Consider the following 25,787-nt stretch of genomic DNA (forward strand, 5'->3'; position numbering starts at 1 on the left):
CCTTCAGGAGTGGACCAAACCCCTGAGTTAACTGCACCTGTACAATATACTGTGTTCCTGGGAGTGGGCCTGGTTCTCCAAGGATGGACCAGGACTCCATGGAGACTGAACACTTGTGGGGCGTGCATTTGCTGCCTTCAGGAGTGGACTCCATTTTGGACAATGCACCTCAAAAACTGGAGTGGACTCCATTCCTGGGAATGGACTCTATATTTTGAAGACTCTGTTTGGACTGTGTACCAGAAAGGACTCTGTTTTTTTTTTGGTTATTGACTGTATTGTGGTGTTTGTTGGGTCTATCATCTGCACTGTCTCGTGTGTCCCAGGGTCTGGCAGGCCTTACTGTGAGCTGGGAACCTCCTGGGTCGTCCTGAAAGCTGTCACCCCGAGAGCCAGAGGGTGGGTCGGCCATCCTGTGAACCTGAAGGTTGGTAGGCTGTCCTAAAAGCTGGAGGGTGGGTAGGCCACCCTGATGCCAGTCACCCTGAGAGCCAGATGATGGGTAGGCCATTCTGAGCGCTGTCATCCTGAGAAATGGTGATCGGGACGGGCTGTCCTAGAGGTGGTCAGAAGGTGCGTCAGAGCAGCCGAGAGCCAGAAGGCGCGTAGGGGCAGGCTGAGATCCGGAAGGGTTGTGGGCTACTGTGGGATATATGTAAATTAATGTTATTTCTGCAATTATAATTGATTATACAAAAAATAAATGAACTCACATCAGTGTGTAATTGTTTCAGCCAGGAGCTGAGTCAACAAGAGTGGAAACTATGTGGAGGAAATGCTAATTGGTTAGTTTGTATTTGCTAAAAATGCATGCAAGAATGAAACGGGACTGCAAAACAATGGTAAAAAATACAGGCACGAGATAAAATGCTGTGAGGAGAGGCAGTTAAACTAAATATGCGTGTATAAACAGTAGGTATAAAGATCTGTTTCCCACTTTTACAGAAACACAAGAACAAACCCCAATTAAAAGGGCTTAGTGATAAGGTGCTGTGAAGGGCAGCACAGATGGAGGGAGTAAATAATGGTAAGGCAAGGATGTGCCCACAGCAGGAGGAGGTCAAATGGCCTTGTGAGAACAGGAATAAGCATTTTTGTCACACACAAGGCCGGATAAGACAAGAGATAAACAGGAGTAATGGGTACCGGTCTTAGGGAAGTGGAGGATGTAAACAGGGGGGGAAACAATGAAATTTTAAAAAAGTAGGAACCAAATTATATAAATCGAGTATTTGTTGAATTCAGTGTGTTTTGTCCCTGCCTTGTGGACATCACACCCACTTGCAAGTGTAAAATAAATGACACTACTGATTCAGATCTTGTCTCGGACTGAAATTATTGAAGTGAGTGAGCTTTGTTTCTCACAGCTACCCTGCACGCCGTCATCCCAGGGAAGGGGACGGGCTGTCCTAGAGGTGGCCGGAAGGTATGTCAGGATAGTCCACTGGCCGGATGACGCATCGGGGTGGGTGAGAGCCCAATGGTACGTAGGGGCAGAAGGTGGGTAGCTGTCCTCAGCGCTGTCACCCCAGGCAGGTACAGGGGTGGGCTGACCCAGAGGTGGTCAAAAGGTGCTGAGGGTGCTTAGTGAAGCCGGAAGGTGGGTAGGCCATCCTGACCGCTGTCACCCCGGGTGGGTTGTCCTAGAGGTGGTCGAAAGGTGTGTCAGGGCAAACCGAGAACTGGAAGGGGCATGGGGTGGACCGAGAGCTGGAAGGTGTGTAGGGATGGGCTGCCTTAGAGTGGCCGGAAGGTGGGAGGGCCCGGGGGCTTGTTGGGTCTGTATTGTATGCACTGTTTTTTATGTAACTGGATTAGATTTTTATGTACAAATGTCATTGTCACTGTCTTGTCATATGTGAAACTGGGACTTGAGGTTTGTCCTCCTCTCTCTGTAAACCGGTTGAATGGTAGGGTTTGGGGCCTGGCGTTGCTGCTCCTCTTCCTTGTAAAATTGCTGTTGTATACAACTGTAAATGTTAACTGTTTTTCTGTAAACTGTTTTGTAATTGTTTAATAAAATAAACAGGAGAGTCAGAGGCTCTGTTCACTCTGAAAGAGCTGGATCAGTGTCAGCGACTCTCCAGAGGAAGTGGTGGAGGCTGGTACAATTGCAACATTTAAGAGGCATTTGGATGGGTATATGAATAGGAAGGGTTTGGAGGGATATGAGCTGGGTACTGGTAGGTGGGACTAGATTGGGTTGGGATATCTGGTTGGCATGGACGGGTTGGACCGAAGGGTCTGTTTCCATGCTGTACATCTTTATGACTGTGTATGTGTAAATAAAGGAGGACTTGGTGACGGGATACCAGCCTCTGGGGAGTTATTTCAGTTGTGGTGAAAATCTTTTTCATCCAGACAGTGTGGTGGAGGCAGGGGCAATGGAGGATTTCAAAAGCAAATTGGATTGTTATCTTAAAAAAAAGGAAAAACAAACGCAGGCTTATAGGGAAAAGACTGAGAAGAGGCACTGTGTGACTTGCTCCGTCATGAGAGGGCGAGTACAGGCTCGAAGGGCCAAATGAGCTCTATCTGTGCTCTGAGCATTCTGTATGCTTGCCAAATGTTCAGCTTCCTCCCCTCCAAACCATCCGTGAAACGCTGTATTATACACTCTTTTCGCTTTTGAATTCGGGTTGCGGTGCTAAAATATATTTTACGGAGCTGCATGAATCGGTTACCCTCCTGCAATTGCAGACAAGAAATTGTAGGGAAGACCATAACATTTAACCTCAAAGGACACTATTTTCTTCCCTGTATCCTAATACACTAACTACAACGCATACAATATCAACCTATTAGACCATACAGAAAAAGCACTGTTCCCTTTCCCAGCACACGAAGCGCTGGAGCAGTACTTCCGCTCTGTGAGTGACAGCTGCTTGACACAGCCTGAGCTTTCAGTTTTGTGCCGCTCAACGATGGGTTCAATCCTGGTGAAATGTGCTATGATCGATTTGACCATTCAATGGGTTCTCTGGGCTGCAGCGAGCATTCTGCAAACCGAGAAGTTTTATGACTTGGCTGGTTAGTGCTTCGTGGAGAGCGTGGAAAGAAATTTACAAACAATAACAATGTGGGGTCGGGGGAAATTGAGTGAAAGTTCAGTTTCCAATGTTTTTTTTCCTTGGCCACTTCTTACTGCATCTTTTTCCTTTTAATCTTATTTATCTTGAAATGCCTGGCCAACTACATAATGTGAGTGCTGTGAAACATTCTTCCGAGTTGGTCATTGCATAACTTTTGTCACGCAAAACTTTTATAGCCATAGAACACACTAGTTTTCCATTGAGTTATGTTTTTAGAAAATTGATAATTATATTAATCCTTTAACTTATGCAAACAAATCATATTTGAGTGCTTTGTAATAATCTAACGAGTACATTAGACAAAGAAGAGACAGTGGATATAATCTAGTTGGATTTCCAGAAGGCCTTTGACAAGGTGCCACACAGGAGGTTCTAAATAAAATAAGAGCCCATGGTGTTAGGGGAAAGGTACTGGCATGGATAGAGGATTGGCTGACTGGTAGAAGGCTGACAGTAGGTATAAACGGGCTTTTTCAGGATGGCAGCTGGTGACTCGTGCAGTTCCGCAGGGTTCAGTGTTGGCACCACAACTATTATACATTAATAATGTTATACATTAATGATCTGGACAAAGGAACTGAGGGCGTTGTTGCTAAGTTTGCATTTAACACAAAGATAGGTGGAGGAACAGGTAGTGTTGAGGAAGTGGGGAGGCTGCAGAAGGATTTGTCGAGAGTGTGGTCCATGGTGCAGGAGAGTCGATGTTTCGGGTAAAATGTCAACTCACCTGCTCCTTGGGTGCTACCTGACCTGCTGTGCTTTTCCAGCACCACAGTCTCGACTCTGATCTCCAGCATCTGCAGTCCTCACTTTCACCTGCAGAAGGACTTGGACAGGTCAGGAGAGTGGGCAAAGAAGTGGCAGATGGAGTCCAATGTGGGAAAGTGTGAGATTATGCACTTAGAAAATCTCTCTTCTTTTCCACCTAAACAGGGAAAGGCTTTGGAAATCTGAAGCACAAAGGGACTTAGGAGTCCTTACTCAGGATTCTCTTCAGATTAACATACAAATTCTGTTGGCAGTTTGGAAGGCAAATGCAATGTTAGCATTCATTGCGAGAGGACGAGGTTGCAGGAGCAGAGATGTACTGCTGAGGCTGTTTAAGGCTCTGGTCAGACCGCATTTACAATATTTTGAGCAGTTTTGGGTCCTGTATCTAAGGAAGAATGTGCTGGCCTTGGAGGAGGTCCAGAGGAGGTTTACAAAAATCCTGAGGATGAAGAGCTTGTCATATGGGTCTGTACTCAATGGAGTTTAGAAGAATGAAGGGGAGATCTGATTAAAACCTACAGAATACTGAAGCCTGGATACAGTGGATGTGGAGAAGATGGTTTCACTAGTTAGGAGAGACTAGGAACCAAGGTCACAGCCTCAGAGTGAGGGAACAATCCTTACGAACTGAGGTGAGGAGGAATTTCTTCAGCTAGAGGGAGGTGAATCTGTGGAACACTTTGCAGCAGAGGGCTGCAGAGGCCAAGTCATTGACTGTATTTAACACAGATAAGTTCTTGATTGGTAAGGGGGTCAAGGATTAGGGGGAGAAGCAGGAGAATGGAGTTTAGAAACGTATCAGCCACGATTGAATGGCAGAGCACACTCAGTGGGCCAAATGGCCTAATTGTGTTTCTATATCTTATGGTCATATGGGATGATTTAGCAGTTTTCAATTATGTATGGGACTGTGGCTTGGAACCAAGGTGCAAAGGTATAGGATTTTAGGCTGCAGCAAGGAAGAGTTAATAATTGAGGTCAAAATTATGGTGAAAGAATCAATAACAGAAATTAGATTTCTTTTTCACCCAGGAGGTGGCTTTGATCTGAAACGCACAGTCCAAAAGGGCAGTGGCAGCAGTTTAGATGGTAACTTTTAAAAGGGATTTGGATTACACTTAATGGGGAGAAGAGGGAAGAGCTCTTGGGGGATAAATGCAGGGAAGTAGGACTAAATAGATGGCCACACTAAGGATGGGGATGACAGGCTGAATCCAGCTGTTCTGTAAGGTTGTATATCGATGTTTAAAGGATAAGTTAGATCAGTAGTTGAAGGAAAGAAGATATGGGAAGAGAGCAGGTACATGGTATGAGGATACTGCTGTGTAGAGGATAAACTCAAACAGTATACAACTCAATTCTCAGTTACAATTTTGAAGAAAAATGGACAAACACTAATAAAGAACAAATCTCAATGTTGAAATGGACTTTTCCATTCTCTTGCTCAAATCACAAAGCATCTGCAGGCTATTGCCAGTGTTTCTCCTTTTTAAATATCTGTTTTACATTTTGCATTTCCATTCTGTAACATACAGTTCCCCTGTTTACAGGGTCAGGGACATTCATCTTCTTGACTCACCTGAGTTACAGGTGGAATGGCACCAGCTACCACCGACAGAAAATACAGAGCACCTTGGTAACCGTGTGGGGCTTGAGGTGAGAATGCAGAAGAGCAGGATTCAGCAGATAAACTTGAGCTGGTTTCTGCATGCTTTGTTTTGACTCAAACTATTCCAGGTTGATTAAGAAACTGGATTGATTCATACTTTATAAGAACATTTTTCAAGAGCTGGCATTTTGTTTGGCTTTAACTTTTTTATTCAAGCTGTTTTCTTGCCTGCACTTTTTCAACCATTGGCACTGGCTAAGTTGGCCGAGGAGTGACCTGCTCCCAACTTGACAGGAAGAGTTTGATGTTAATCGTGCGCGAAATCCATTGAGGTGGGGGTACAGAGGGATAAAACTAAGACCCTTGCTGAGTACAGAATGTTCAGCATCAGAGACCGGGAGGTCAGAAGGGATGGTGCAGGCACAACAAGTGGTGAGATCAGGAGAAAGGATGGAGTCAGAGGGAAGGGGAAAGGAGGGATGTTCAAGAGGGGTGTGGGTATCAGGGTTGTTCCAGCTTACATTGCTGAAGCCGAAGTTAGGGAGGTGGGGGGCACAGTGAGAGAGCTGAGCAAATAGGTGGAGATGGAACCCAGAGAGAGAGAGCGAGAGACAGACAGACAGAGAGGTGAAAGGGGTAAGTAAATGATGAGATTATGGATAGCAGACCCGGACAGCTGAAAAGCCTCAACATCTCTGTTTCCCTTTCTGGGGATAGGTTGGTCATCACATATCCCCTATAAACCCATCAACTCTCACAGTTACCTCGAGTATACATCCTCACACCCTGCTTCCTGGAAGAACTCCATCCCATTCTCCCAGATCCTCCATCTCCACCACACCTGTTGTGACGCTGCCACCTTCCACAGGGGAGGCCTCAGAAATGTTCACCTTTTTCCTAAACCGAGGATTCCCTGCTTCTGTGGTGGACAGGGCCCTCAGCCGGGTCCGATCCATCTTCCGCACATCTGCCCCCATCCCATCCCTTCCCTGCCACAACAACGATAGGGTCCCCTGGTCCTCACTTATCACCCCACCAGCTTCCACATCCAAAGGACTAAGCTGCAATTTCCAACACCTCCAATGGGATGCCACCACCAGACACTTATTTCCCTCCCCTCTCCCATCAGCATTCCATATGGATTGCTTTCTTCAGGACACTTAGGTCCATTCCTCCTCCGTTTCTAACACCACCCCAAATCCCAATGGCAACTTCCCATGCCACCGCAGAAGGTGGAACACCTGCCTGTTTACTTCCTCCATACTCACCACCCAGGGACCCCGAAACACCTTCCAGGTGAAACAGCAGTTCATCTGCACTTAACTCCATCTAGTCAACTGTATTCACAGTTTACGGTGTGGTCTCCTCTACACTGGGGAGAGGAAACGTAAACTGGATGCAATATTTGCAGAACACTTACACGAAAGTAACCCTGAGCTTTCAGTTGCCTGCCACCATGTTCCCACATCAACATTGCCCAACGCAGGCCTGCTGCAGTGTTCCCACACCAACATTCCCCATCACAGGCCTGCTGCAGTGTTCCCACACCAACATTCCCCATCGCAGGCCTGCTGCAGTGTTCCCACACGAACATTCCCCATCGCAGGCCTGCTGCAGTGTTCCCACACCAACATTCCCCATCGCAGTCCTGCCGCAGTGTTCCCACACCAACATTCCCCATCGCAGGCCTGCTGCAGTGTTCCCACACCAACATTCCCTATCACAGGACAGCTGCAGTGTTCCCATACCAACATTCCCAATCACAGGACTGCTGCAGTGTTCCCACACCAACATTCCCCATCATAGGACTGCTGCAGTGTTCCCACACTAACATTCACCATCGCAGGCCTGCTGCAGTATTCCCACACCAACATTCCCCATCACAGGCCTGCCGCAGTGTTCCCACAATAACATTCACCATCGCAGGCCTGCTGCAGTGTTCCCACACCAACATTCCCCGTCGCAGTCTTGCTGCAGTGTTCCCACACCAACATTCCCCATCACAGGCCTGCTGCAGTGTTCCCACACCAACATTCCCCATCACAGGCCTGCTGCAGTGTTCCCATACCAACATTCCCTATCACAGGACTGCTGCAGTGTTCCCACACCAACATTCACCATCGCAGGCCTGCTGCAGTGTTCCCACACCAACATTCCCCGTCGCAGTCTTGCTGCAGTGTTCCCACACCAACATTCCCCATCACAGGCTAGCTGCAGTGTTCCCACACCAACATTCCCCATCACAGGCCTGCCGCAGTGTTCCCACACCAACATTCCCCATCGCAGGCCTGCTCAGTGTTCCCACACCAACATTCCCCATCACAGGCCTGCTGCAGTATTCCCACACCAACATTCCCCATCACAGGCCTGCTGCAGTGTTCCCACACCAACATTCCCCATCGCAGGCCTGCTGCAGTGTTCCCACACCAACATTCCCCATCACAGGCCTGCTGCAGTATTCCCACACCAACATTCTCCATTGCAGGCCTGCTGCAGTGTTCCCACACCAACATTCCCCATCACAGGCCTGCTGCACTGTTCCCACACCAACATTCCCCATCACAGGCCTGCTGCAGTGTTCCCACACCAACATTCCCCATCACAGGCCTGCTGCAGTGTTCCCACACCAACATTCCCCATCACAGGCCTACTGCAGTATTCCCACACCAACATTCCCCATCGCTGTCCTGCTGCAGTGTTCCCACACCAACATTCCCCATCACAGTCCTGCTGCTGTGTTCCAACACCAACATTCCCATCCTCGGCCTGCTGCAGTGTTCCCACACCAACATTCCCGTCCTCGGCCTGCTGCAGTGTTCCCACACCAACATTCCCGTTGCAGCCCTGCTGCAGTGTTCCCACACCAACATTCCCCATCGCAGGCCTGCTGCAGTGTTCCCACACCAACATTCCCTATCACAGGACTGCTGCAGTGTTCCCACACCAACATTCCCCATCACAGGACTGCTGCAGTGTTCCCACACCAACATTCCCCATCATAGGACTGCTGCAGTGTTCCCACACTAACATTCACCATCGCAGGCCTGCTGCAGTATTCCCACACCAACATTCCCCATCACAGGCCTGCCGCAGTATTCCCACCCCAACATTCCCCATCGCAGGCCTGTGGCAGTGTTCCCATACCAACATTCCCTATCACAGGACTGCTGCAGTGTTCCCACACCAACATTCCCCATCATAGGACTGCTGCAGTGTTCCCACACTAACATTCCCCATCGCAGGCCTGCTGCAGTGTTCCCACAATAACATTCGCCATCGCAGGCCTGCTGCAGTGTTCCCACACCAACATTCCCCGTCGCAGTCTTGCTGCAGTGTTCCCACACCAACATTCCCCATCACAGGCCTGCTGCAGTGTTCCCATACCAACATTCCCTATCACAGGACTGCTGCAGTGTTCCCACACCAACATTCACCATCGCAGGCCTGCTGCAGTGTTCCCACACCAACATTCCCCGTCGCAGTCTTGCTGCAGTGTTCCCACACCAACATTCCCCATCACAGGCCAGCTGCAGTGTTCCCACACCAACATTCCCCATCACAGGCCTGCCGCAGTGTTCCCACACCAACATTCCCCATCGCAGGCCTGCTGCAGTGTTCCCACACCAACATTCCCCATCACAGGCCTGCTGCAGTATTCCCACACCAACATTCCCCATTGCAGGCCTGCTGCAGTGTTCCCACACCAACATTCCCCATCACAGGCCTGCTGCAGTGTTCCCACACCAACATTCCCCATCACAGGCCTGCTGCAGTGTTCCCACACCAACATTCCCCATCACAGGCCTACTGCAGTGTTCCCACACCAACATTCCCCATCACAGGCCTACTGCAGTGTTCCCACACCAACATTCCCCATCACAGGTCTGCTGCAGTATTCCCACACCAACATTCCCCATTGCAGGCCTGCTGCAGTGTTCCCACACCAACATTCCCCATCACAGGCCTGCTGCAGTGTTCCCACACCAACATTCCCCATCACAGGCCTACTGCAGTGTTCCCACACCAACATTCCCCATCACAGGCCTGCTGCAGTGTTCCCACACCAACATTCCCCATCACAGGCCTACTGCAGTGTTCCCACACCAACATTCCCCATCGCTGTCCTGCTGCAGTGTTCCCACACCAACATTCCCCATCACAGGCCTGCTGCAGTGTTCCCACACCAACATTCCCATCCTCGGCCTGCTGCAGTGTTCCCACACCAACATTCCCGTCCTCGGCCTGCTGCAGTGTTCCCACACCAACATTCCCCATCACAGGCCTGCTGCAGTGTTCCCACACCAACATTCCCCATCACAGGCCTGCTGCAGTGTTCCCACACCAACATTCCCCATCACAGGCCTACTGCAGTATTCCCACACCAACATTCCCCATCACAGTCCTGCTGCAGTGTTCCCACACCAACATTCCCCATCACAGTCCTGCTGCTGTGTTCCCACACCAACATTCCCATCCTCGGCCTGCTGCAGTGTTCCTACACCAACATTCCCGTCCTCGGCCTGCTGCAGTGTTCCCACACCAACATTCCCGTTGCAGCCCTGCTGCAGTGTTCCCACACCAACATTCCCCATCGCAGGCCTGCTGCAGTGTTCCCACACCAACATTCCCTATCACAGGACTGCTGCAGTGTTCCCACACCAACATTCCCCATCACAGGACTGCTGCAGTGTTCCCACACCAACATTCCCCATCATAGGACTGCTGCAGTGTTCCCACACTAACATTCACCATCGCAGGCCTGCTGCAGTATTCCCACACCAACATTCCCCATCACAGGCCTGCCGCAGTATTCCCACCCCAACATTCCCCATCGCAGGCCTGTGGCAGTGTTCCCATACCAACATTCCCTATCACAGGACTGCTGCAGTGTTCCCACACCAACATTCCCCATCATAGGACTGCTGCAGTGTTCCCACACTAACATTCCCCATCGCAGGCCTGCTGCAGTGTTCCCACAATAACATTCACCATCGCAGGCCTGCTGCAGTGTTCCCACACCAACATTCCCCGTCGCAGTCTTGCTGCAGTGTTCCCACACCAACATTCCCCATCACAGGCCTGCTGCAGTGTTCCCATACCAACATTCCCTATCACAGGACTGCTGCAGTGTTCCCACACCAACATTCACCATCGCAGGCCTGCTGCAGTGTTCCCACACCAACATTCCCCGTCGCAGTCTTGCTGCAGTTTTCCCACACCAACATTCCCCATCACAGGCCAGCTGCAGTGTTCCCACACCAACATTCCCAATCACAGGCCTGCCGCAGTGTTCCCACACCAACATTCCCCATCGCAGGCCTGCTGCAGTGTTCCCACACCAACATTCCCCATCACAGGCCTGCTGCAGTATTCCCACACCAACATTCCCCATTGCAGGCCTGCTGCAGTGTTCCCACACCAACATTCCCCATCACAGGCCTGCTGCAGTGTTCCCACACCAACATTCCCCATCACAGGCCTACTGCAGTGTTCCCACACCAACATTCCCCATCACAGGTCTGCTGCAGTATTCCCACACCAACATTCCCCATCGCAGGCCTGCTGCAGTGTTCCCACACCAACATTCCCTTCCTCGGCCTGCTGCAGTGTTCCCACACCAACATTCCCGTCCTCGGCCTGCTGCAGTGTTCCCACACCAACATTCCCCATCACAGGCCTGCTGCAGTGTTCCCACACCAACATTCCCATCCTCGGCCTGCTGCAGTGTTCCCACACCAACATTCCCGTTGCAGCCCTGCTGCAGTGTTCCATCAAGCCTCAGCATGAGCTGGAAGAACAACATCTCATTTTCCACTTGGGGATCCTGCACCCTCTAGGATTCAACATTCAGTTCAGTGATGTTGCAGTGTGATTCCATTCTTTCATGTTACTTACTCACCCCCACACCCGCTCCATGAGGTTGCTTTTCGCACTGTCAGCCATTCTCACCTACTCCTGGGCCCATTTGATGGGTCACATTCAGTACAGCTCACCCATTCTCTCCTACCCTGAGCTCTTATTATCACTTATTCGGCTTTGTTTCTGTCCTTTAATCTCCTGGTTTCCCTCCCCCTTTCATATCTCATTGTAGGCTCCATCTCCACCTGTCCACTCGCCTCACCCTCTCCAACTTTCTCTTCAGAATAAATACTACGTTTTCCGAGCTGCTAACATTTCTGATGAAGAGGCACCAGATTGGAAACATTAGCTCTGCTTTCTCCTCAAAGATGCTGAGTTGTGACAGCAATTTCTGTTTTTGTGTCTTCACGGGAGTTTTGCTGTACCTCACTCTGGATCTGGTTGGCCCCAGACTTTCTCTTCAGATTTTATTAAAACTTTTTATAGGTGGTGTCAGGGCAAACATTTTCCCCTCACTATCGATGCTAGAACTCTAGTCAAGCCTCCCCCTTAGGACCAATAACAAAATGTACAGAACACTTTAAACAGTTATGCAACAACTTAATAGAGAGGAATGAACTGTAAAGAAAAAACTGGTGACATGTCTAAGACATAATAGAGAGTCTTTTCTCAATTCCAGGCTCGGCTTGTTTCTGTTCTTAAGAGTGTTAAAGGAAGGTCGTGATAGACGGTTTAATGAAGTTCGCACCAGCCCAAAGCTGTTCTTTGTTTATTGGACACTTCAGGGTAAGCTTCCTTGAAAATTCTGGACTTCCTTTCTTTTTTCAAAGTATCAGTTTATTCACTGTATGTTTTCCCCATTCATCTGTGTTTGAATAGCCTTTCATTGCTAACTGGGTGGGTAGCAGGGTCTTGCAGCCAGTCACTAGAGTGAACCAAGGATTGGCCACTCATGCCCCTTTTCCCCCACAGGTACTTCAGGAAGGGAGCAGCCAGAGTCTCTGTACAGTAGAACTCTGGTCACGGACTCAGCAGAAATTGAATTTTGCCTCTTTAAGAGTGGGGCTTCTGTTCAATAAAAGAAAATCACTCCTGGAGAAATGGAACAAGTTTGATTTTTAGAAATGTTGTTTCTTACAATGGAGATGCATCATATAGTCAATGTTCCATTCTGCCAGGACTGACTAACACCAACAACCTGCATTTGTGTAGCATCTCTAATATAGCGTATTCTTAGACTGTAAGTACCTAACTGGTTCTTCAAGTTCTGATCAAAATGAATACGAGAAGAAACATGTGCTTTAATATTAAGCAAATTTATTAGGGATCATTCGGGAGGCTGAGGGGGAATTGAGAGGAGTTACCGGGAGTTGGTCACTCCTCAGGCTTAGGACAAGGATAGATGGGTTACAGTTAGGGGGAGGAAAGGGGACAGTCAGACAGTGCAGAGATCCCCTGTGGACATTCCCCTCAGCAATAAGTATACCATTTTGGATACTGCTGGCGGGGATGACCTACCAGAGGAAAGCCATAGCAGTCAGTTCTCTGGCACTGAGCCTGACACTGTGGCCCAGAAGGAAGGGGGTAGAATAGAAAAGCGCTAGTGGTAGGAGACTCGATGGGGGAATCGATAGGAGATTTTGTGGTCAGGATCGGGATTCCCAGAAGGTATGTTGCCTCCTGGTGCCAGGGTCCGGGACGTCTCCGATCAGGTGTATAAGGTTCTAAAAGGGGAGGGCGAACAGCCAGAAATCGTGTTACATATTGGCACGAATGATACAGCCAGGAACAGGATCGAGGATATAAACAGTGATTTCAGCGAGTTAGGATGGAAGCTGCAGAGCAGGACGAACAGAGTAGTGTTCTCGGGTTTACTACTGGTGCCACGAGATAGAGAGGCGAGGAACAGGGAGCGGGCGCAGCTTAACATGTGGCTGCACAGCTGGTGTAGGAGGGAGGGCTTCAGATATGTAGATAATTGGGATGCCTTCTGGAGAAGGTGGGACCTGTACAAGAAGGACGGGTTGCATCTGAACTGGAAGGGGACCAACGTCCTGGGTGGAAGGTTTGCTCTAGTAGTTTGAGAGAGTTTAAACGAGTATGGCAGGGGGGTGGGAACCTGAGCTGTGTACCGGAGGTGAGAGTTGATGCAGATGAGGCAATAGCAAGAGGTAGACCAGCCAGTGGGAAGGATTTTCCTGGGAAGGAACCAAGGGATCAGTTAAAGTGTGTTTGCTTTAATGCAAGGAGTATCAGGAATAAAAATGATGAACTTAGAGCATGGATCAGTACCTGGTGCTATGATGTTGTGGCCATAACAGAGACATGGGTTTCTCAGGGGCAGGAATGGTTGCTGGATGTTCCAGGGTTTAGAGCTTTTAAAAAGAATAAGGAGGGGGGAATAAAGAGGAGGGGGTGTAGCACTACTAATCAGAGAGGGTATCACAGCTACAGAAGCTTCCATTGTCGAGGAAGATCTGCCTACTGAGTCGGTATGGTTGGAAATTAGGAACAGCAAGGGAGCAGTCACCTCGTTAGGGGTTTACTACAGGCCCCCCCAATAGCAGCAGGGAGATGGAAGAAAGCATAGGTCGGCAGATTTTGGAAAAGTGTGGACGTAGTAGGGTTGTTGTAATGGGTGACTTTAACTTTCCCAATATTGATTGGAACCTCCTTCGAGCAGAAGTTTTGAATGGAGCTGTTTTTGTAAGGTGTGTTCAGGAGGGTTTCCTAACTCAGTACGTTGACAGGCCGACGAGGGGAGAGGCCATTCTAGACTTGGTGCTCGGAAATGAGCTGGGGCAGGTATCAGATCTTGTGGTGGGAGAGCATTTTGGTGATAGTGACCACAACTGCCTCACATTCTACATAGCTATGGAGAAGGAGACGATTAGGCAAAATGGGAGGATATTTAATTGGGGAAGAGGAAACTATGATGCGATTAGACATGAGTTAGGAAGCATGGATTGGGAGCAATTGTTCCATGGTAAAGGCACTATAGACATGTGGAGACTTTAAGGAACAGTTGTTGCAAGTGATGAATAAATATGTCCCTCTGAGACAGGCAAGAAGTGGTAAGATAAAGGAACCTTGGATGACGAGAGCGGTGGAGCTTTTTGTCAAAAGGAGAAAGGTAGCTTACATAAGGTGGAGGAAGCTAGGGTCAAGCTCAGCTGTAGAGGATTACAGGCAGGCAAGGAAGGAGCTTAAAAATGGTCTGAGGAGAGCCAGGAGGGGGCATGAGAAAGGCATGGCAGGAAGGATTAGGGAGAACACAAAGGCGTTTTACACTTATGTGAGGAATAAGAGAATGGTCAAAGAAAGAGTAAGGCCAATCAGGAATAGCATAGGGAATTTGTGTCTGGAGTCTGAGGAGGTAGGGGAAGCCCTAAATGAGTTTTTTGCTTCTGGTTTTACGAAAGAAATGAACTTTGTAGTGAATGAAACCTTTGAAGAGCAGGTGTGCATGCTGGAGTGGATAGAGACTGAGGAAGCTGATTTGCTGAAAATTTTGTCAAACATTAAGATTGACAGGTCGCCAGGCCCGGACCAGATTTGTCCTCGGCCGCTTTGGGAAACAAGAAATGCGATTGCTTCACCACTTGCGAAGATCTTTGCATCCTCACTCTCCACTGGAGTCATACCTGAGGACTGGAGAGAGGCAAATGTAATTCCTCTCTTCAAGAAAGGAAATAGGGAAATCCCCGGCAATTACAGACCAGTAAGTCTCACGTCTGTCGTCTGCAAGGTGTTAGAAAGGATTCTGAGGGATAGGATTTATGACCATCTGGAAGAGCATGTCTTGATTAAATGCAGTCAACACGGCTTTGTGAGGGGCAGGTCATGCCTCACAAACCTTATCGAGTTCTTTGAGGATGTGACTAGAAAGGTTGATGAGGGTCGAACTGTGGATGTGCTGTATATAGATTTCAGCAAGGCATTTGATAAGGTTCCCCATGGTAGGTTCATTCAGAAGGTCAGGAGGAATAGGATACAGGGGAACTTAGCTGTCTGGATACAGAATTGGCTGGCCAACAGAAGACAGCAAGTGGTAGTAGAAGGAAAATATTCTGCCTGGAAGTCAGTGGTGAGTGGTGTTCCACAGGGATCTGTCCTTGGGCCTCTACTGTTTGTAATTTTTATTCATGACTTGGATGAGGGGATTGAAGGATGGGTCAGCAAGTTTGCAGCCAACACAAAAGTTGGAGGTGTCGTTGACAGTATAGAGGGCTGTTGTAGGCTGCAGCGGGACATTGACAGGATGCAGAGATGGGCTGAGAGGTGGCAGATGGAGTTCAACCTGGATAAATGTGAGGTGATGCATTTTGGAAGGTCGAATATGAAAACTGTGTACAGGATTAAGGATAGGATTCTTGGCATTATGGAGGAACAGAGGGATCTTGGTGTGCAGGTACATAGATCCCTTAAAATGGCCACCCAAGTGGACAAGATTGTTAAGAAAGCATATGGTGTTTTGGCTTTCATTAACATGGGGATTGAGTTTAAGAGTCGTGAGATCTTGTTGCAGCTCTATAAAACTTTGGTTAGACCGCACTTGGAATACTGCGTCCATTTCTGGTCGCCCTATTATAGGAAAGATGTGGATGCTTTGGAGAGGGTTCAGAGGAGGTTTACCAAGATGCTGCCTGGACTGGAGGACTTATCTTATGAAGAGAGGTTGACTGAGCTCAGGCTTTTTTCATTGGAGAAAAGGAGGTGGCAAGGGGACCTAATTGAGGTATACAAGATAATGAGAGGCATAGATAGAGTCGATAGCCAGAGACTATTTCCCAGGGCAGAAATGACTAACACGAGGGGTCATAGTTTTAAGCTGGTTGGAGGAAAGTATAGAGGGGATGTCAGAGGTAGGTTCTTTACACAGAGAGTTGTGAGAGCATGGAATGTGTTGCCAGCAGCAGTTGTGGGAGCAAGGTCACTGGGGACATTTAAGAGACTGCTGGATATGCATATGGCACAGAAATTTGAGGGTGTATACATGAGGATCAGTGGTCGGCACAACATCATGGGCTGAAGGGCCTGTTCTATGTTCTATTAGCTTAATCTACTGGGCATGGACTATTTGGACTGAAGGGTCTCTTTCCATGCTGTATGACTCTTAGCTCAAATGTTAGATTCACTTGTTAGTTTGCATGTTATCTATCAGTTAAACTCCATAACATACATATCTATACAAGCAAGTGTGTCTCACATTGCCTTCTATCCATTGGAGACTTTGGTGATGATATCACTCAGAGCTCCGTCTCAGATTTCATGGCACTGATATTGAAAACCACAACCTGATGATGAGTGGGGCAAAGTCCTTGATATTAATAATATTCAGAGTCTAAGATTACGTGCTGAATCCCCATTTTGTAATGACTGTAGTACTTTTCCAAGTTTCAAAACAAGCTGAGAAACAAATCCAGGTGGCCCTATGTAACTACACAACAAGACAATTCTCATAGACAATTCAGTGTTACCTGCTGATGAAGGGCTTTTGCCTGAAACATCGATTTTCCTGCTCCTTGGATGCTGCCTGACCTGCTGTACTTTTCCAGCGCCACTCTAATCTTGACTCTAATCTCCAGCATCTGCAGTCCTCACTTTCGCCCAATTCGATGTTACCTCCCAGTCAAAACCGGCTATTGTTGCATTAGGCCTGTTTTGTTGTACTTTTTCCACTTTCCTTCAATTGCTCATTGCCATGACAATTAACCCTTAATAGTCAGGTTTGAAGATATCACTTTTAAGCCTACCACTATGCGTACTAAAACATGCCAAGGTACCTCACAAAAATATTTATGAAGAAATTTGACACTGAGTCACTAAAGGAGATAATGAGACAGGTGACCAAAAGCTTGACCAAAGAGATTGGTTTTAAGAAGGGTCTTAAAAGGAGGGGATTGAGAGTTGGAGAGATTTCAGGAAGCAATTTCAGAGCTCAGTAGTGAGGCAGCTGAAGGTCTGACTACCACTGGTCGAGCGATTTAAAATTGGGATGTGCAAGTGACTAAAATTGAACAAGTGCCAAGATATCTGAGAGCTGTGACAACTAGAAGAATTTAGACAAACAGAGCAAGGTCATGAAAGAATTTGAATATGAGGATGAGCATTTTCAAATACATCATTGCCAGACTAGGAACTGCTGTAGATCCGCAAGGACAGGGTGATGGATGAGCAAGACATGATTAGAGTTAGGATATGATTAGCATCTCTGGGTTAACTTACCTCACAACTCCTATTTTAACAAAAATCAGACTTTCCCTGGACTCCAAAACTGTATAAGTTGATTCTTTAAGCAAGGTTGTCAACTACAAGTACCCATAGATTTTCTTTCTTCCAACTGGTAATCATTGCAAATCCCCTGGCATTGTTTCAGCAAGAGTAGAGACTTCTGATCTCCAAGCCAATTGCCAATTGAAATCCAGTTTATCGCTTGGTCATGCTGGTAAGTATGATGTGGAGGTGCTGGTGTTGGACTGGGGTAGACAAAGTTAAATATCACACAACATCAGGTTATAGTCCAACAGGTTTATTTGGAAGTATTTACGTAGAAGAAAGGATTGCGAGGATGATTCAGGAGAAGAGTGAAAGTAATAGGGTAGTTGTTATGGGGGACATTAACTTTCCAGATATTGACTGGGAAAGCTATAGCTCGAGTACGTTAGACGGGTCGGTGTTTGTCCAATGTGTGCAGGAGGGTTTCCTGACACAATATGTAGACAGGCCAACAGGAGGTGAGGCCATACTGGATTTGGTTGTGAGTAACGAACCAGGCCAGGTGTTAGAATTGGAGGTAGGTGAGCACTTTGGGGACAGTGACCACAATTCGGTGACTTTTACTCTAGTGATGGAGAGGGATAAGTGTGAACTACAGGGCAAGAGTTATAGCTGGGGGCAGGGAAATTATGATGCGGTGAGGCATGACTTAGGATGCGTGGCTTGGAAAAGTAGGCTTCAAGGGAAGGGTGCAATCGATATGTGGAGCTTGTTCAAGGAACAACTACGGAGTGTCCTTGATAAGTATGTACCTGTCAGGCAGGGAGGAAAGAGTCGTGCGAGGGAGCCGTGGTTTAATAAGGAATTGGAATCCCTTGTTAAAGGGAAGAGGGCGGTCTATGTAAACATGAGGCATGAACGTTCAATTGGGGCGATTGAGAGTTATAAGGTAGCCAGGAAGGATCTAAAGAGAGAGCTAAGAGCAGCAAGGAGGGGACATGAAAAGTCCTTGGTTGATAGGATTAGGGAAAACCCAAAGGCTTTCTATAGGTATGTCAAGAATAAAAGGATGACTAGAGTAGGAATAGGTCCAGTCAAGGATAGTAGTGGGAAGTTGCGTGTGGTGGCTGAAGAAATTGGGGAGACACTGAATTAATACTTTTCGTCAGTATTCACTCAGGAACAGGACATTGTTGCTGATGTGAATATTGAGTCACAATTAATTAGAATGGATGGCTTTGAGGTATGTAGGGAAGAGGTGTTGGAAATTCTGGAAAGGGTGAAAATAGATAAGTCCCCTGGGCCTGATGGCATTTATCCTAGGATCCTCTGGGAAGCAAGGGAGGAGATTGCAAGCCATTGGCCTTGATTTTTATGTCCTCGTTGTCTACAGGAATAGTGCCAGAAGACTGGAGGATAGCAAATGTGGTTCCCTTGTTCAAGAAGGGGAGTAGGGATAACCCTAGTAACTATAGGCCGGTGAGTCTTACCTCTGTTGTGGGCAAAGTCTTAGAGAGAATTGTAAGGGATAGGATTTATGAACATCTGGATAGGAATAATGTGATCAAGGATAGTCAGCATGGTTTTGTGAAGGGCCAGTCGTGCCTCACAAACCTTATTGAATTCTTTGAGAAGGTGACTAAGGAGGTGGACGAGGGTAAGGCGGTAGATGTGGTGTATATGGATTTTAGTAAGGTGTTTAATAAGGTTCCCCATGGTAGGCTACTGCAAAACATACGGAGGTATGGCATTGAGGGGGAGTTGGAGGTTTGGATTAGGAATTGGCTGGCTGGAAGAAGACAGAGGGTAGTAGTTGATGGTAAAGGTTCATCTTGGAGTGCAGTTACCAGCGGTGTTCCGCAAGGATCTGTTTTGGGACCATTGCTATTTGTCATTTTTATAAATGACCTGGAGAAGGGGCTAGAAGGTTGGGTGAGCAAGTTTGCGGATGATACAAAAGTCGGTGGAGTTGTTGACAGTGAGGAAGGATGTGGCAGGTTACAGTGGGATATAGTTAAGCTGCAGAGCTGGGCAGATAGGTGGCAAATGGAGTTCAATGTAGGTAAGTGTGAAGTGATTCACTTTGCTAAGAGTAACAAGAAGATGGGGTACTGGGCTAATGGTAGGCTACTTGGTAGTGTGGTTGAGCAGAGGGATCTTGGTGTCCATGTACACAGATCTCTGAAAGTTGCCACCCAGGTAAATAGTGCTGGGAAGAAGGCATATGGTGTACTGGCTTTTATTGGTAGAGGAATTGAGTTCCGGAGTCCTGAGGTCATGTTGCAGTTGTATAAGACTCTGGTGCGGCCGCATCTGGAGTATTGTGTGCATTTTTGGTCGCCATACTATAGGAAGGATGTGGAGGCACTGGAACGGGTGCAGAGGAGGTTTACCAGAATGTTGCCTGGGATGGCAGGAAGATCATATGAGGAAAGGCTGAGGCACTTGGGGCTGTTTTCATTGGAGAAAAGAAGGTTTAGGGGTGACTTGATAGAGGTGTACAAGATGATTAGGGGTTTAGATAGGGTTGACCATGAGAACCCTTTTCCACGTATGGAGTCAGATATTACGAGGGGGCATAGCTTTAAATTAAGGGGTGGTAGGTATAGGACAGATGTTAGGGGTAGATTCTTTACTCAGCAAGTCGTGAGTTCATGGAATGCCCTGCCAGTAGCAGTGGTGGACTCTCCCTCTTTATGTGCATTTAAACGGGCATTGGATAGGCATATGGAGGAAAGTGGGCTAGTGTAGGTTAGGTGGGCTTGGATCGGCGCAACATTGAGGGCCAAAGGGCCTGTACTGCGCTGTATTTTTCTATGTTCTATGTTCTACTAGCTTTTAGAGCACTGCTCCTTCATCAGGTAGTATGGAAGTTACTACGGCAGTAATGTAGTTAACTTAGTGTTGCAATGTATGCTCAGGATCAATGTATGTTATAGGGCTCCAGTAACAGGTAATGGTAGTGCATTGTGATAGGTTAGTTAAATCACTGGGAGATGAGCTAATGCTGAAGATGATGGTGTTGTACTATGATACATTAAGTGTGATGGAGGGAACCAGCGTAGCAGACGATGATTAGTTTAGAAAGACAAAGCAAGCCAGCATGCGGGTTATGCTAATGTTATCTGAAAAGCACGGGAGGAACAACTGTATAAGTAGCACAAGAACAAGTTGTTTTGAGGAGCCAGGGAAGACATTTTGCTGGCTCCCACAGCTTTGATTTTGCAAGATTAAAGTTTAATTTCATGGACTATTTTCTGCGTTCTCCTGGTAATTATTTTATAGAACATTGAGTAATTCTTCCACAACAATAGCTGTGGAGCAGGATCATAAGACACAGAATTTATAGCAAAAGATCACAGTGTCATATATGCAATTGATACGATATATTGAACAAACTGAGATTGCTGTTAAGTTTGTTCTAGGTTTGTTAGTACTTCCATATAAACCTGTTGGACTATAACCTGGTGTTGTGTGATTTTTATGTTGGTACGTAGTAAGGCAGAAATATTGTTGAGTCCAAAAAGGAAAATTTAATAGTATTCCCATCTGGAGATGCATTATTTGTATGGTAGTAGTCTTATGCAGAACACGAGTTAATATACATAGAACATTACAATGTGGTACGGGCCCTTCGGCCCTTGATGTTGCGCTGACCTGTGGAACCAATCTGAAGCCCATCTAACCTACACTATTCCATTTTCATCCATATGTTTATCCAATGACCATTTAAATGCCCTTAAAGTTGGCGAGTCTACTACTGTTGCATGCAGGACATTCCACGCCCCTACTACTCTCTTAAGTTAAGAAACTAACTCTGACATCTGTCCTATGGGCTCAGTGGTTAGCACTGCTGCCTCACAGCACCAGGGACCCAGGTTCGATTCCACCCTCGGGCGACTGTGTAGAGTTTGCACATTCTCCCTGTGTCTGTGTGGGTTTCCTCCAGGTTCTCCGGTTTCCTCCCACAATCCAAAGATGTGCAGGTCAGGTGAATTGGCCACGCTAAATTGCTCATAGTGTTCAGGGATGTGTAGGTTATGTGCATTAGCTAGGGGTAAATGTAGAGTCATGAGGAATGAGTTTGGGTGGGATTCTCTTCAGAGAGTCAGTGTGGACTTGCTGGGCCGAAGGCCCTGTTTCCGCACTGTAGGGATCCTATGATATCTATCACCTCTCAATTTAAAGCTATGTCCCCTTGTGCTAGCTATCACCATCCGAGGAAAAAGGCTCTCACTGTCCACCCTATCTAACCCTCTGATTATCTTATATGTTTCAATTAAGTCACCTCTCAACCTTCTCTCTAACAAAAACATGCTCAAGTTCCTCAGCCTTTCCTCATAAGACCCAGGTTCGATTCCTCAGCCTTTCCTCCATATCAGGCAACATCTTAGTAAATCTCCTCTGTACTCTTTCAAAGCTTCTTCATCCTTCCTATAATGCAGTGACCAGAACTGTACTCAACACTAAGTGCGGCTGCCCCAGAGTTTTGTAAAGCTACGGCATGATGATAGCACAGAAGCCATATCTCTGCACTACTGTAGTTGTGATCATACCAGTTCCTACTGATTTTCTTGGATTCACCTTTAAATGTCCATAGGCAGACAAATTGATCCATTTCCCCATCCCACAATGTCAGCATTGTAAAAAAAAATTGTAATCTGGGCTACATAGTACGACAAAAAGTGCTGTATAGTGAAACAACATTAGATGGCGCTAAAATGCTATAACTAAGAGACTCTTGAATGGTTATTTCAGTTGCGCCAGCTCAACAGAAGTTTTCTTCCTGTTTTTTAGGTATTTGGATCTTTGTAACACTTCTTCCTACACTAATTCTAAACACTCGGGGAAAGGACAGGCCTTTGTGTGTCCGAGATTATACTGGATGGATAATCTGGGTTTTGGGCTTTGTTACAGAAACAATTGCAGACCAGCAGAAGTGGAATTTCAAAAGTCATCCTGATAATGTCGTAAGTGAATTATACTGTACTTTTAATGACCCTGCCTCGCTCTTTTATTCCCATGGTGTTAGGAGCAAGGGATCACAGTGACATAATTTACAGTGCAATCCCCAGGATATTTGGATTATTATTTTCTTAACTTTTTTTTTCATGGGATGTGTTACAATTTATCAATTAATTGACTATGTCAACATTTATTGCCCATCCCTAACTGCCCTTGAAGTTGCCTTCTTGAACCCCATCAGCCCATGCGGTGCTGGTGCCTACACAGTGCTGTTAGAAAGGGACTTGATGTTTGAGGCAGTAACAGTGATATTAGCTCCAAGTCAGGATGGTGTGTGGCTTAGAGGGGAACTTGTAGGTGGTGGTATTCCTGTGCATTTGTTGTCCTTGTCTTTCCAGTTGGTAGAGGTCGTGGGTTTGGAAGGTGCTGTCAAAGAAGGGGGCTGGGTGAGGTGCTGCAGTGAAACTTGTAGATGGTACTCACTGCTGCCACTGTGCATTAGTGGTGATGGGAGTGAATGTTAAAGGTGATGGATAAGGCATCAGTTAAATGGGTTGCTTTGTCCTGGATGGTGTTGAGCTTCTGAAGTGTTGTTGGAGCTGCTCTCATCCAGGCATGTGTGGAAAATTCCCTCACACTCCTGACTTGTGCCTTGTCGATGGTGGACAGCCTTTGGGAGGCTGGGTGGGGTCAGTAGGTGAGTTACTCACCATGATTCTTTCCAAGAACACACCTTTCAATGGCTACAGAGTCCTCATGATTGTGATGTTATACAAATAATACAATATTACTTGGCAATGAACTAGAAATATCAGCACAACTGCCACAATTACTGTGCATCTTTGTTAGTCATGTCGGAGCATTAAACACAGGCAGATGGTTACAATGCTGACAGCCGGTTTGAGTTTTAAGAAACATACGGCTCAATCATCGAATTAAGTTTCTGACAAAGGGACCAATTGTCACCTGGTTAAATTACTTCCAAGTAGCTATTGCAATAGGGCTCCATGATAAAAAAATTACTAACAGAGTACTTGGAAAATAGTGACAGCATGGGTTTATGACAGATAAATCATGCTTGATGAATCTACTGGAATTTTACAGGATGTAACTAGTCCAACTGACATACTTTTGAAATCTGCTCGGTTGCAAATGGTTTAAAAACTGTAGCAAAGATTTTTAGTTTCATTAACCTATATTAATTTTCTGATCATAAGCTGTCTGTCAGGTCAGGACACCGTCGCATTCAGGTCTTTGCAAATAAAAATAGCTGTCACTAACATGCATTTTGTTCAGTGTGGCAGGGTTAATGGGGAAGACAAACAAAAAGACATATTCTTCAGGAGTTCACAATGTTGTTTTCTCCCCCCAATCAGGGCAAATTCATTCAGACTGGACTCTGGGCTTACAGTCGCCATCCAAACTACTTCGGAGAAATACTTCAATGGACTGGCCTGTTCATCTCTGCTTCTTCAGTAATGAAGGGAGTGGACTATGTCAGTGTGCTGTCCCCAATATTTCTGTGGTACTTGCTTACCCATGTCAGTGGAATTCCAATACTAGAAAAGCAAGCAATGTCAAGGTGGGGACATGATCCCACTTACCTTCAGTATGTCAGGAATACACCAGCTCTGTGGCCGTTTACATTTTAATACAAGTTTCCCTCTTTTCTACATTCAATGAGAAATGACTAGATTTTCAGGTAGAACTGGAGGCCTTTTACAATCTTCAGCTGTCATTTAAAATTAAATTTGTTTCAAGTATTCCTGTCATTTCGTTGGTGATCCAAGTATTTTAGTCAAAACTTGAATTACGGTTGTGTATAATTTTGTAATCTGCTGTGAGAAACAACATGATAGTTAATGCGATTATGGGAGGTGAGGTGTTGTAACTGCAGGAAGATTTTCTTTTGCTTGATTTCAAATCTCTTTGCGGAAACAGAATTAAACGACTGAGTAATTTTAAGTTAGTTATTTGCAATTTCAGCTACACAAACAAATATAGACGCAAATGCCATGTGCAATTTGATCTGTGAGCCACTAGCTTGTAATTATAACAAACCCTTTTACATTCCCTGGAGTGATGATAGCAGAGGTGACGAAGAGAAATGAAATGAAGACAAGTAATAGAATAAAGACCACATGGAGAACGAAGAAGTGAATTTAATGACTCTGATCTGCAATGAGGAATTCATGCAAGCTGGCTCCATGAATCATTCTGCATCTCAGCTAGTTTTAAGCTATTGTTCTCTTTTGTAATTGAGAAACTTTTGCAAATAATGACGTAACCCCATTCAGTTACTTGTGCTCAATGCAAAATGTCAGCAAATGTTTCCATTTATGGAGCGAGGCTGAGGGCGGTTCAGAACGAGAGATGATAAACATAAGAGTGATGCTAATAAATATAATTGAGAATTCAGAAGAAACTTCTTTACACAGAGTGGTTTGATTGTCAGTGATGGCTCACTGAGTAGCACGTGCATCTCCAGGTCAGAACGTCATGGATTTCAGACCCATTCCAGAGACTGCAGGGCAAAAATCAAGGCTGAAGCTCCAAACTGTCAGAGGTGCCATCTTTCAGGGGAACATGTTCAGCCGAGGCCCTAGCTGCCCTCTCGGGTAGATGTTCATTTTCTGTACCCATTAAAAAACTTCTTAAAAATTCATTTGTGGGATGAGGTCGTCGTGGCTGAGTCCAGCATTTATTGCCCTTTCCCAGTTGCCCCTTGAGAAGGTGGGGGTGAGCTGCCTTTTAGAATCACTGCAGTCCACTTGCTGTGGGTTGACCCACAATGCCCTTAGGGAGGGAATTCCACAATTTTGACTGAGCGACACTGAAGGGACAGTGATAAATTTCCAAGTCAGGGTGGTGAGTGGCTTGGAGGGGAACTTGCAGATGATGGGGGACATGGTGTTGCCATGTAGCTGCTGCCTTTGTCCTTCTAAGTGGAAGTGGTTGTGGGTTTGGAAGGTGCTGTCTGAGGATCTGGTGAATTTCTGCAGTGAGTCTTGTAGTTAGTACACACTGCTGCTACTGAGCATCAGTGATGGAGGGAGTGGATGTGGGGCCAATCATGCGAGCTACTTTGTCCTGGATGGGGTTAAGCTTCTGGAGTGTTGTTGGAGCTGCCCCCATCCAGGCAAGTGGGGAGTATTCCATCACACTCATGACTTGTGCCTTGTAGATGGTGGACAGGCTTTGGGGAATCAAATGGGGATGCATTGAGCGGCCTCCCATTGGCAGATACTCCACTGGTGTCACTGCCACTGTAA

General features: G+C 46.6%; 1 protein-coding gene across 2 annotated transcripts; it reads left to right on the plus strand.

Moving 5' to 3' along the window:
- Positions 1–2,885: 2,885 nt before the first annotated feature.
- si:ch211-210c8.6 (uncharacterized) lies at positions 2,886–24,902 on the plus strand. Of its 2 annotated transcripts, none has more exons than XM_060821078.1 (5): positions 2,886–3,030; positions 5,414–5,519; positions 12,011–12,117; positions 22,348–22,520; positions 23,892–24,902. In XM_060821078.1, the coding sequence occupies exons 1-5, from the start codon at positions 2,925–2,927 to the stop codon at positions 24,165–24,167; spliced, it is 768 nt and encodes a 255-aa protein (XP_060677061.1). In that variant the 5' UTR covers positions 2,886–2,924; the 3' UTR covers positions 24,168–24,902. The 2 variants fall into 2 exon arrangements, with proteins under 2 accessions (XP_060677061.1, XP_060677062.1); XM_060821079.1 differs by having other exon boundaries at positions 22,468–22,520.
- Positions 24,903–25,787: the final 885 nt, after the last annotated feature.

Source organism: Hemiscyllium ocellatum, chromosome X, assembly GCF_020745735.1.
Source record: "Hemiscyllium ocellatum isolate sHemOce1 chromosome X, sHemOce1.pat.X.cur, whole genome shotgun sequence".
Classification (NCBI taxonomy): Eukaryota; Metazoa; Chordata; class Chondrichthyes; order Orectolobiformes; family Hemiscylliidae; genus Hemiscyllium; species Hemiscyllium ocellatum.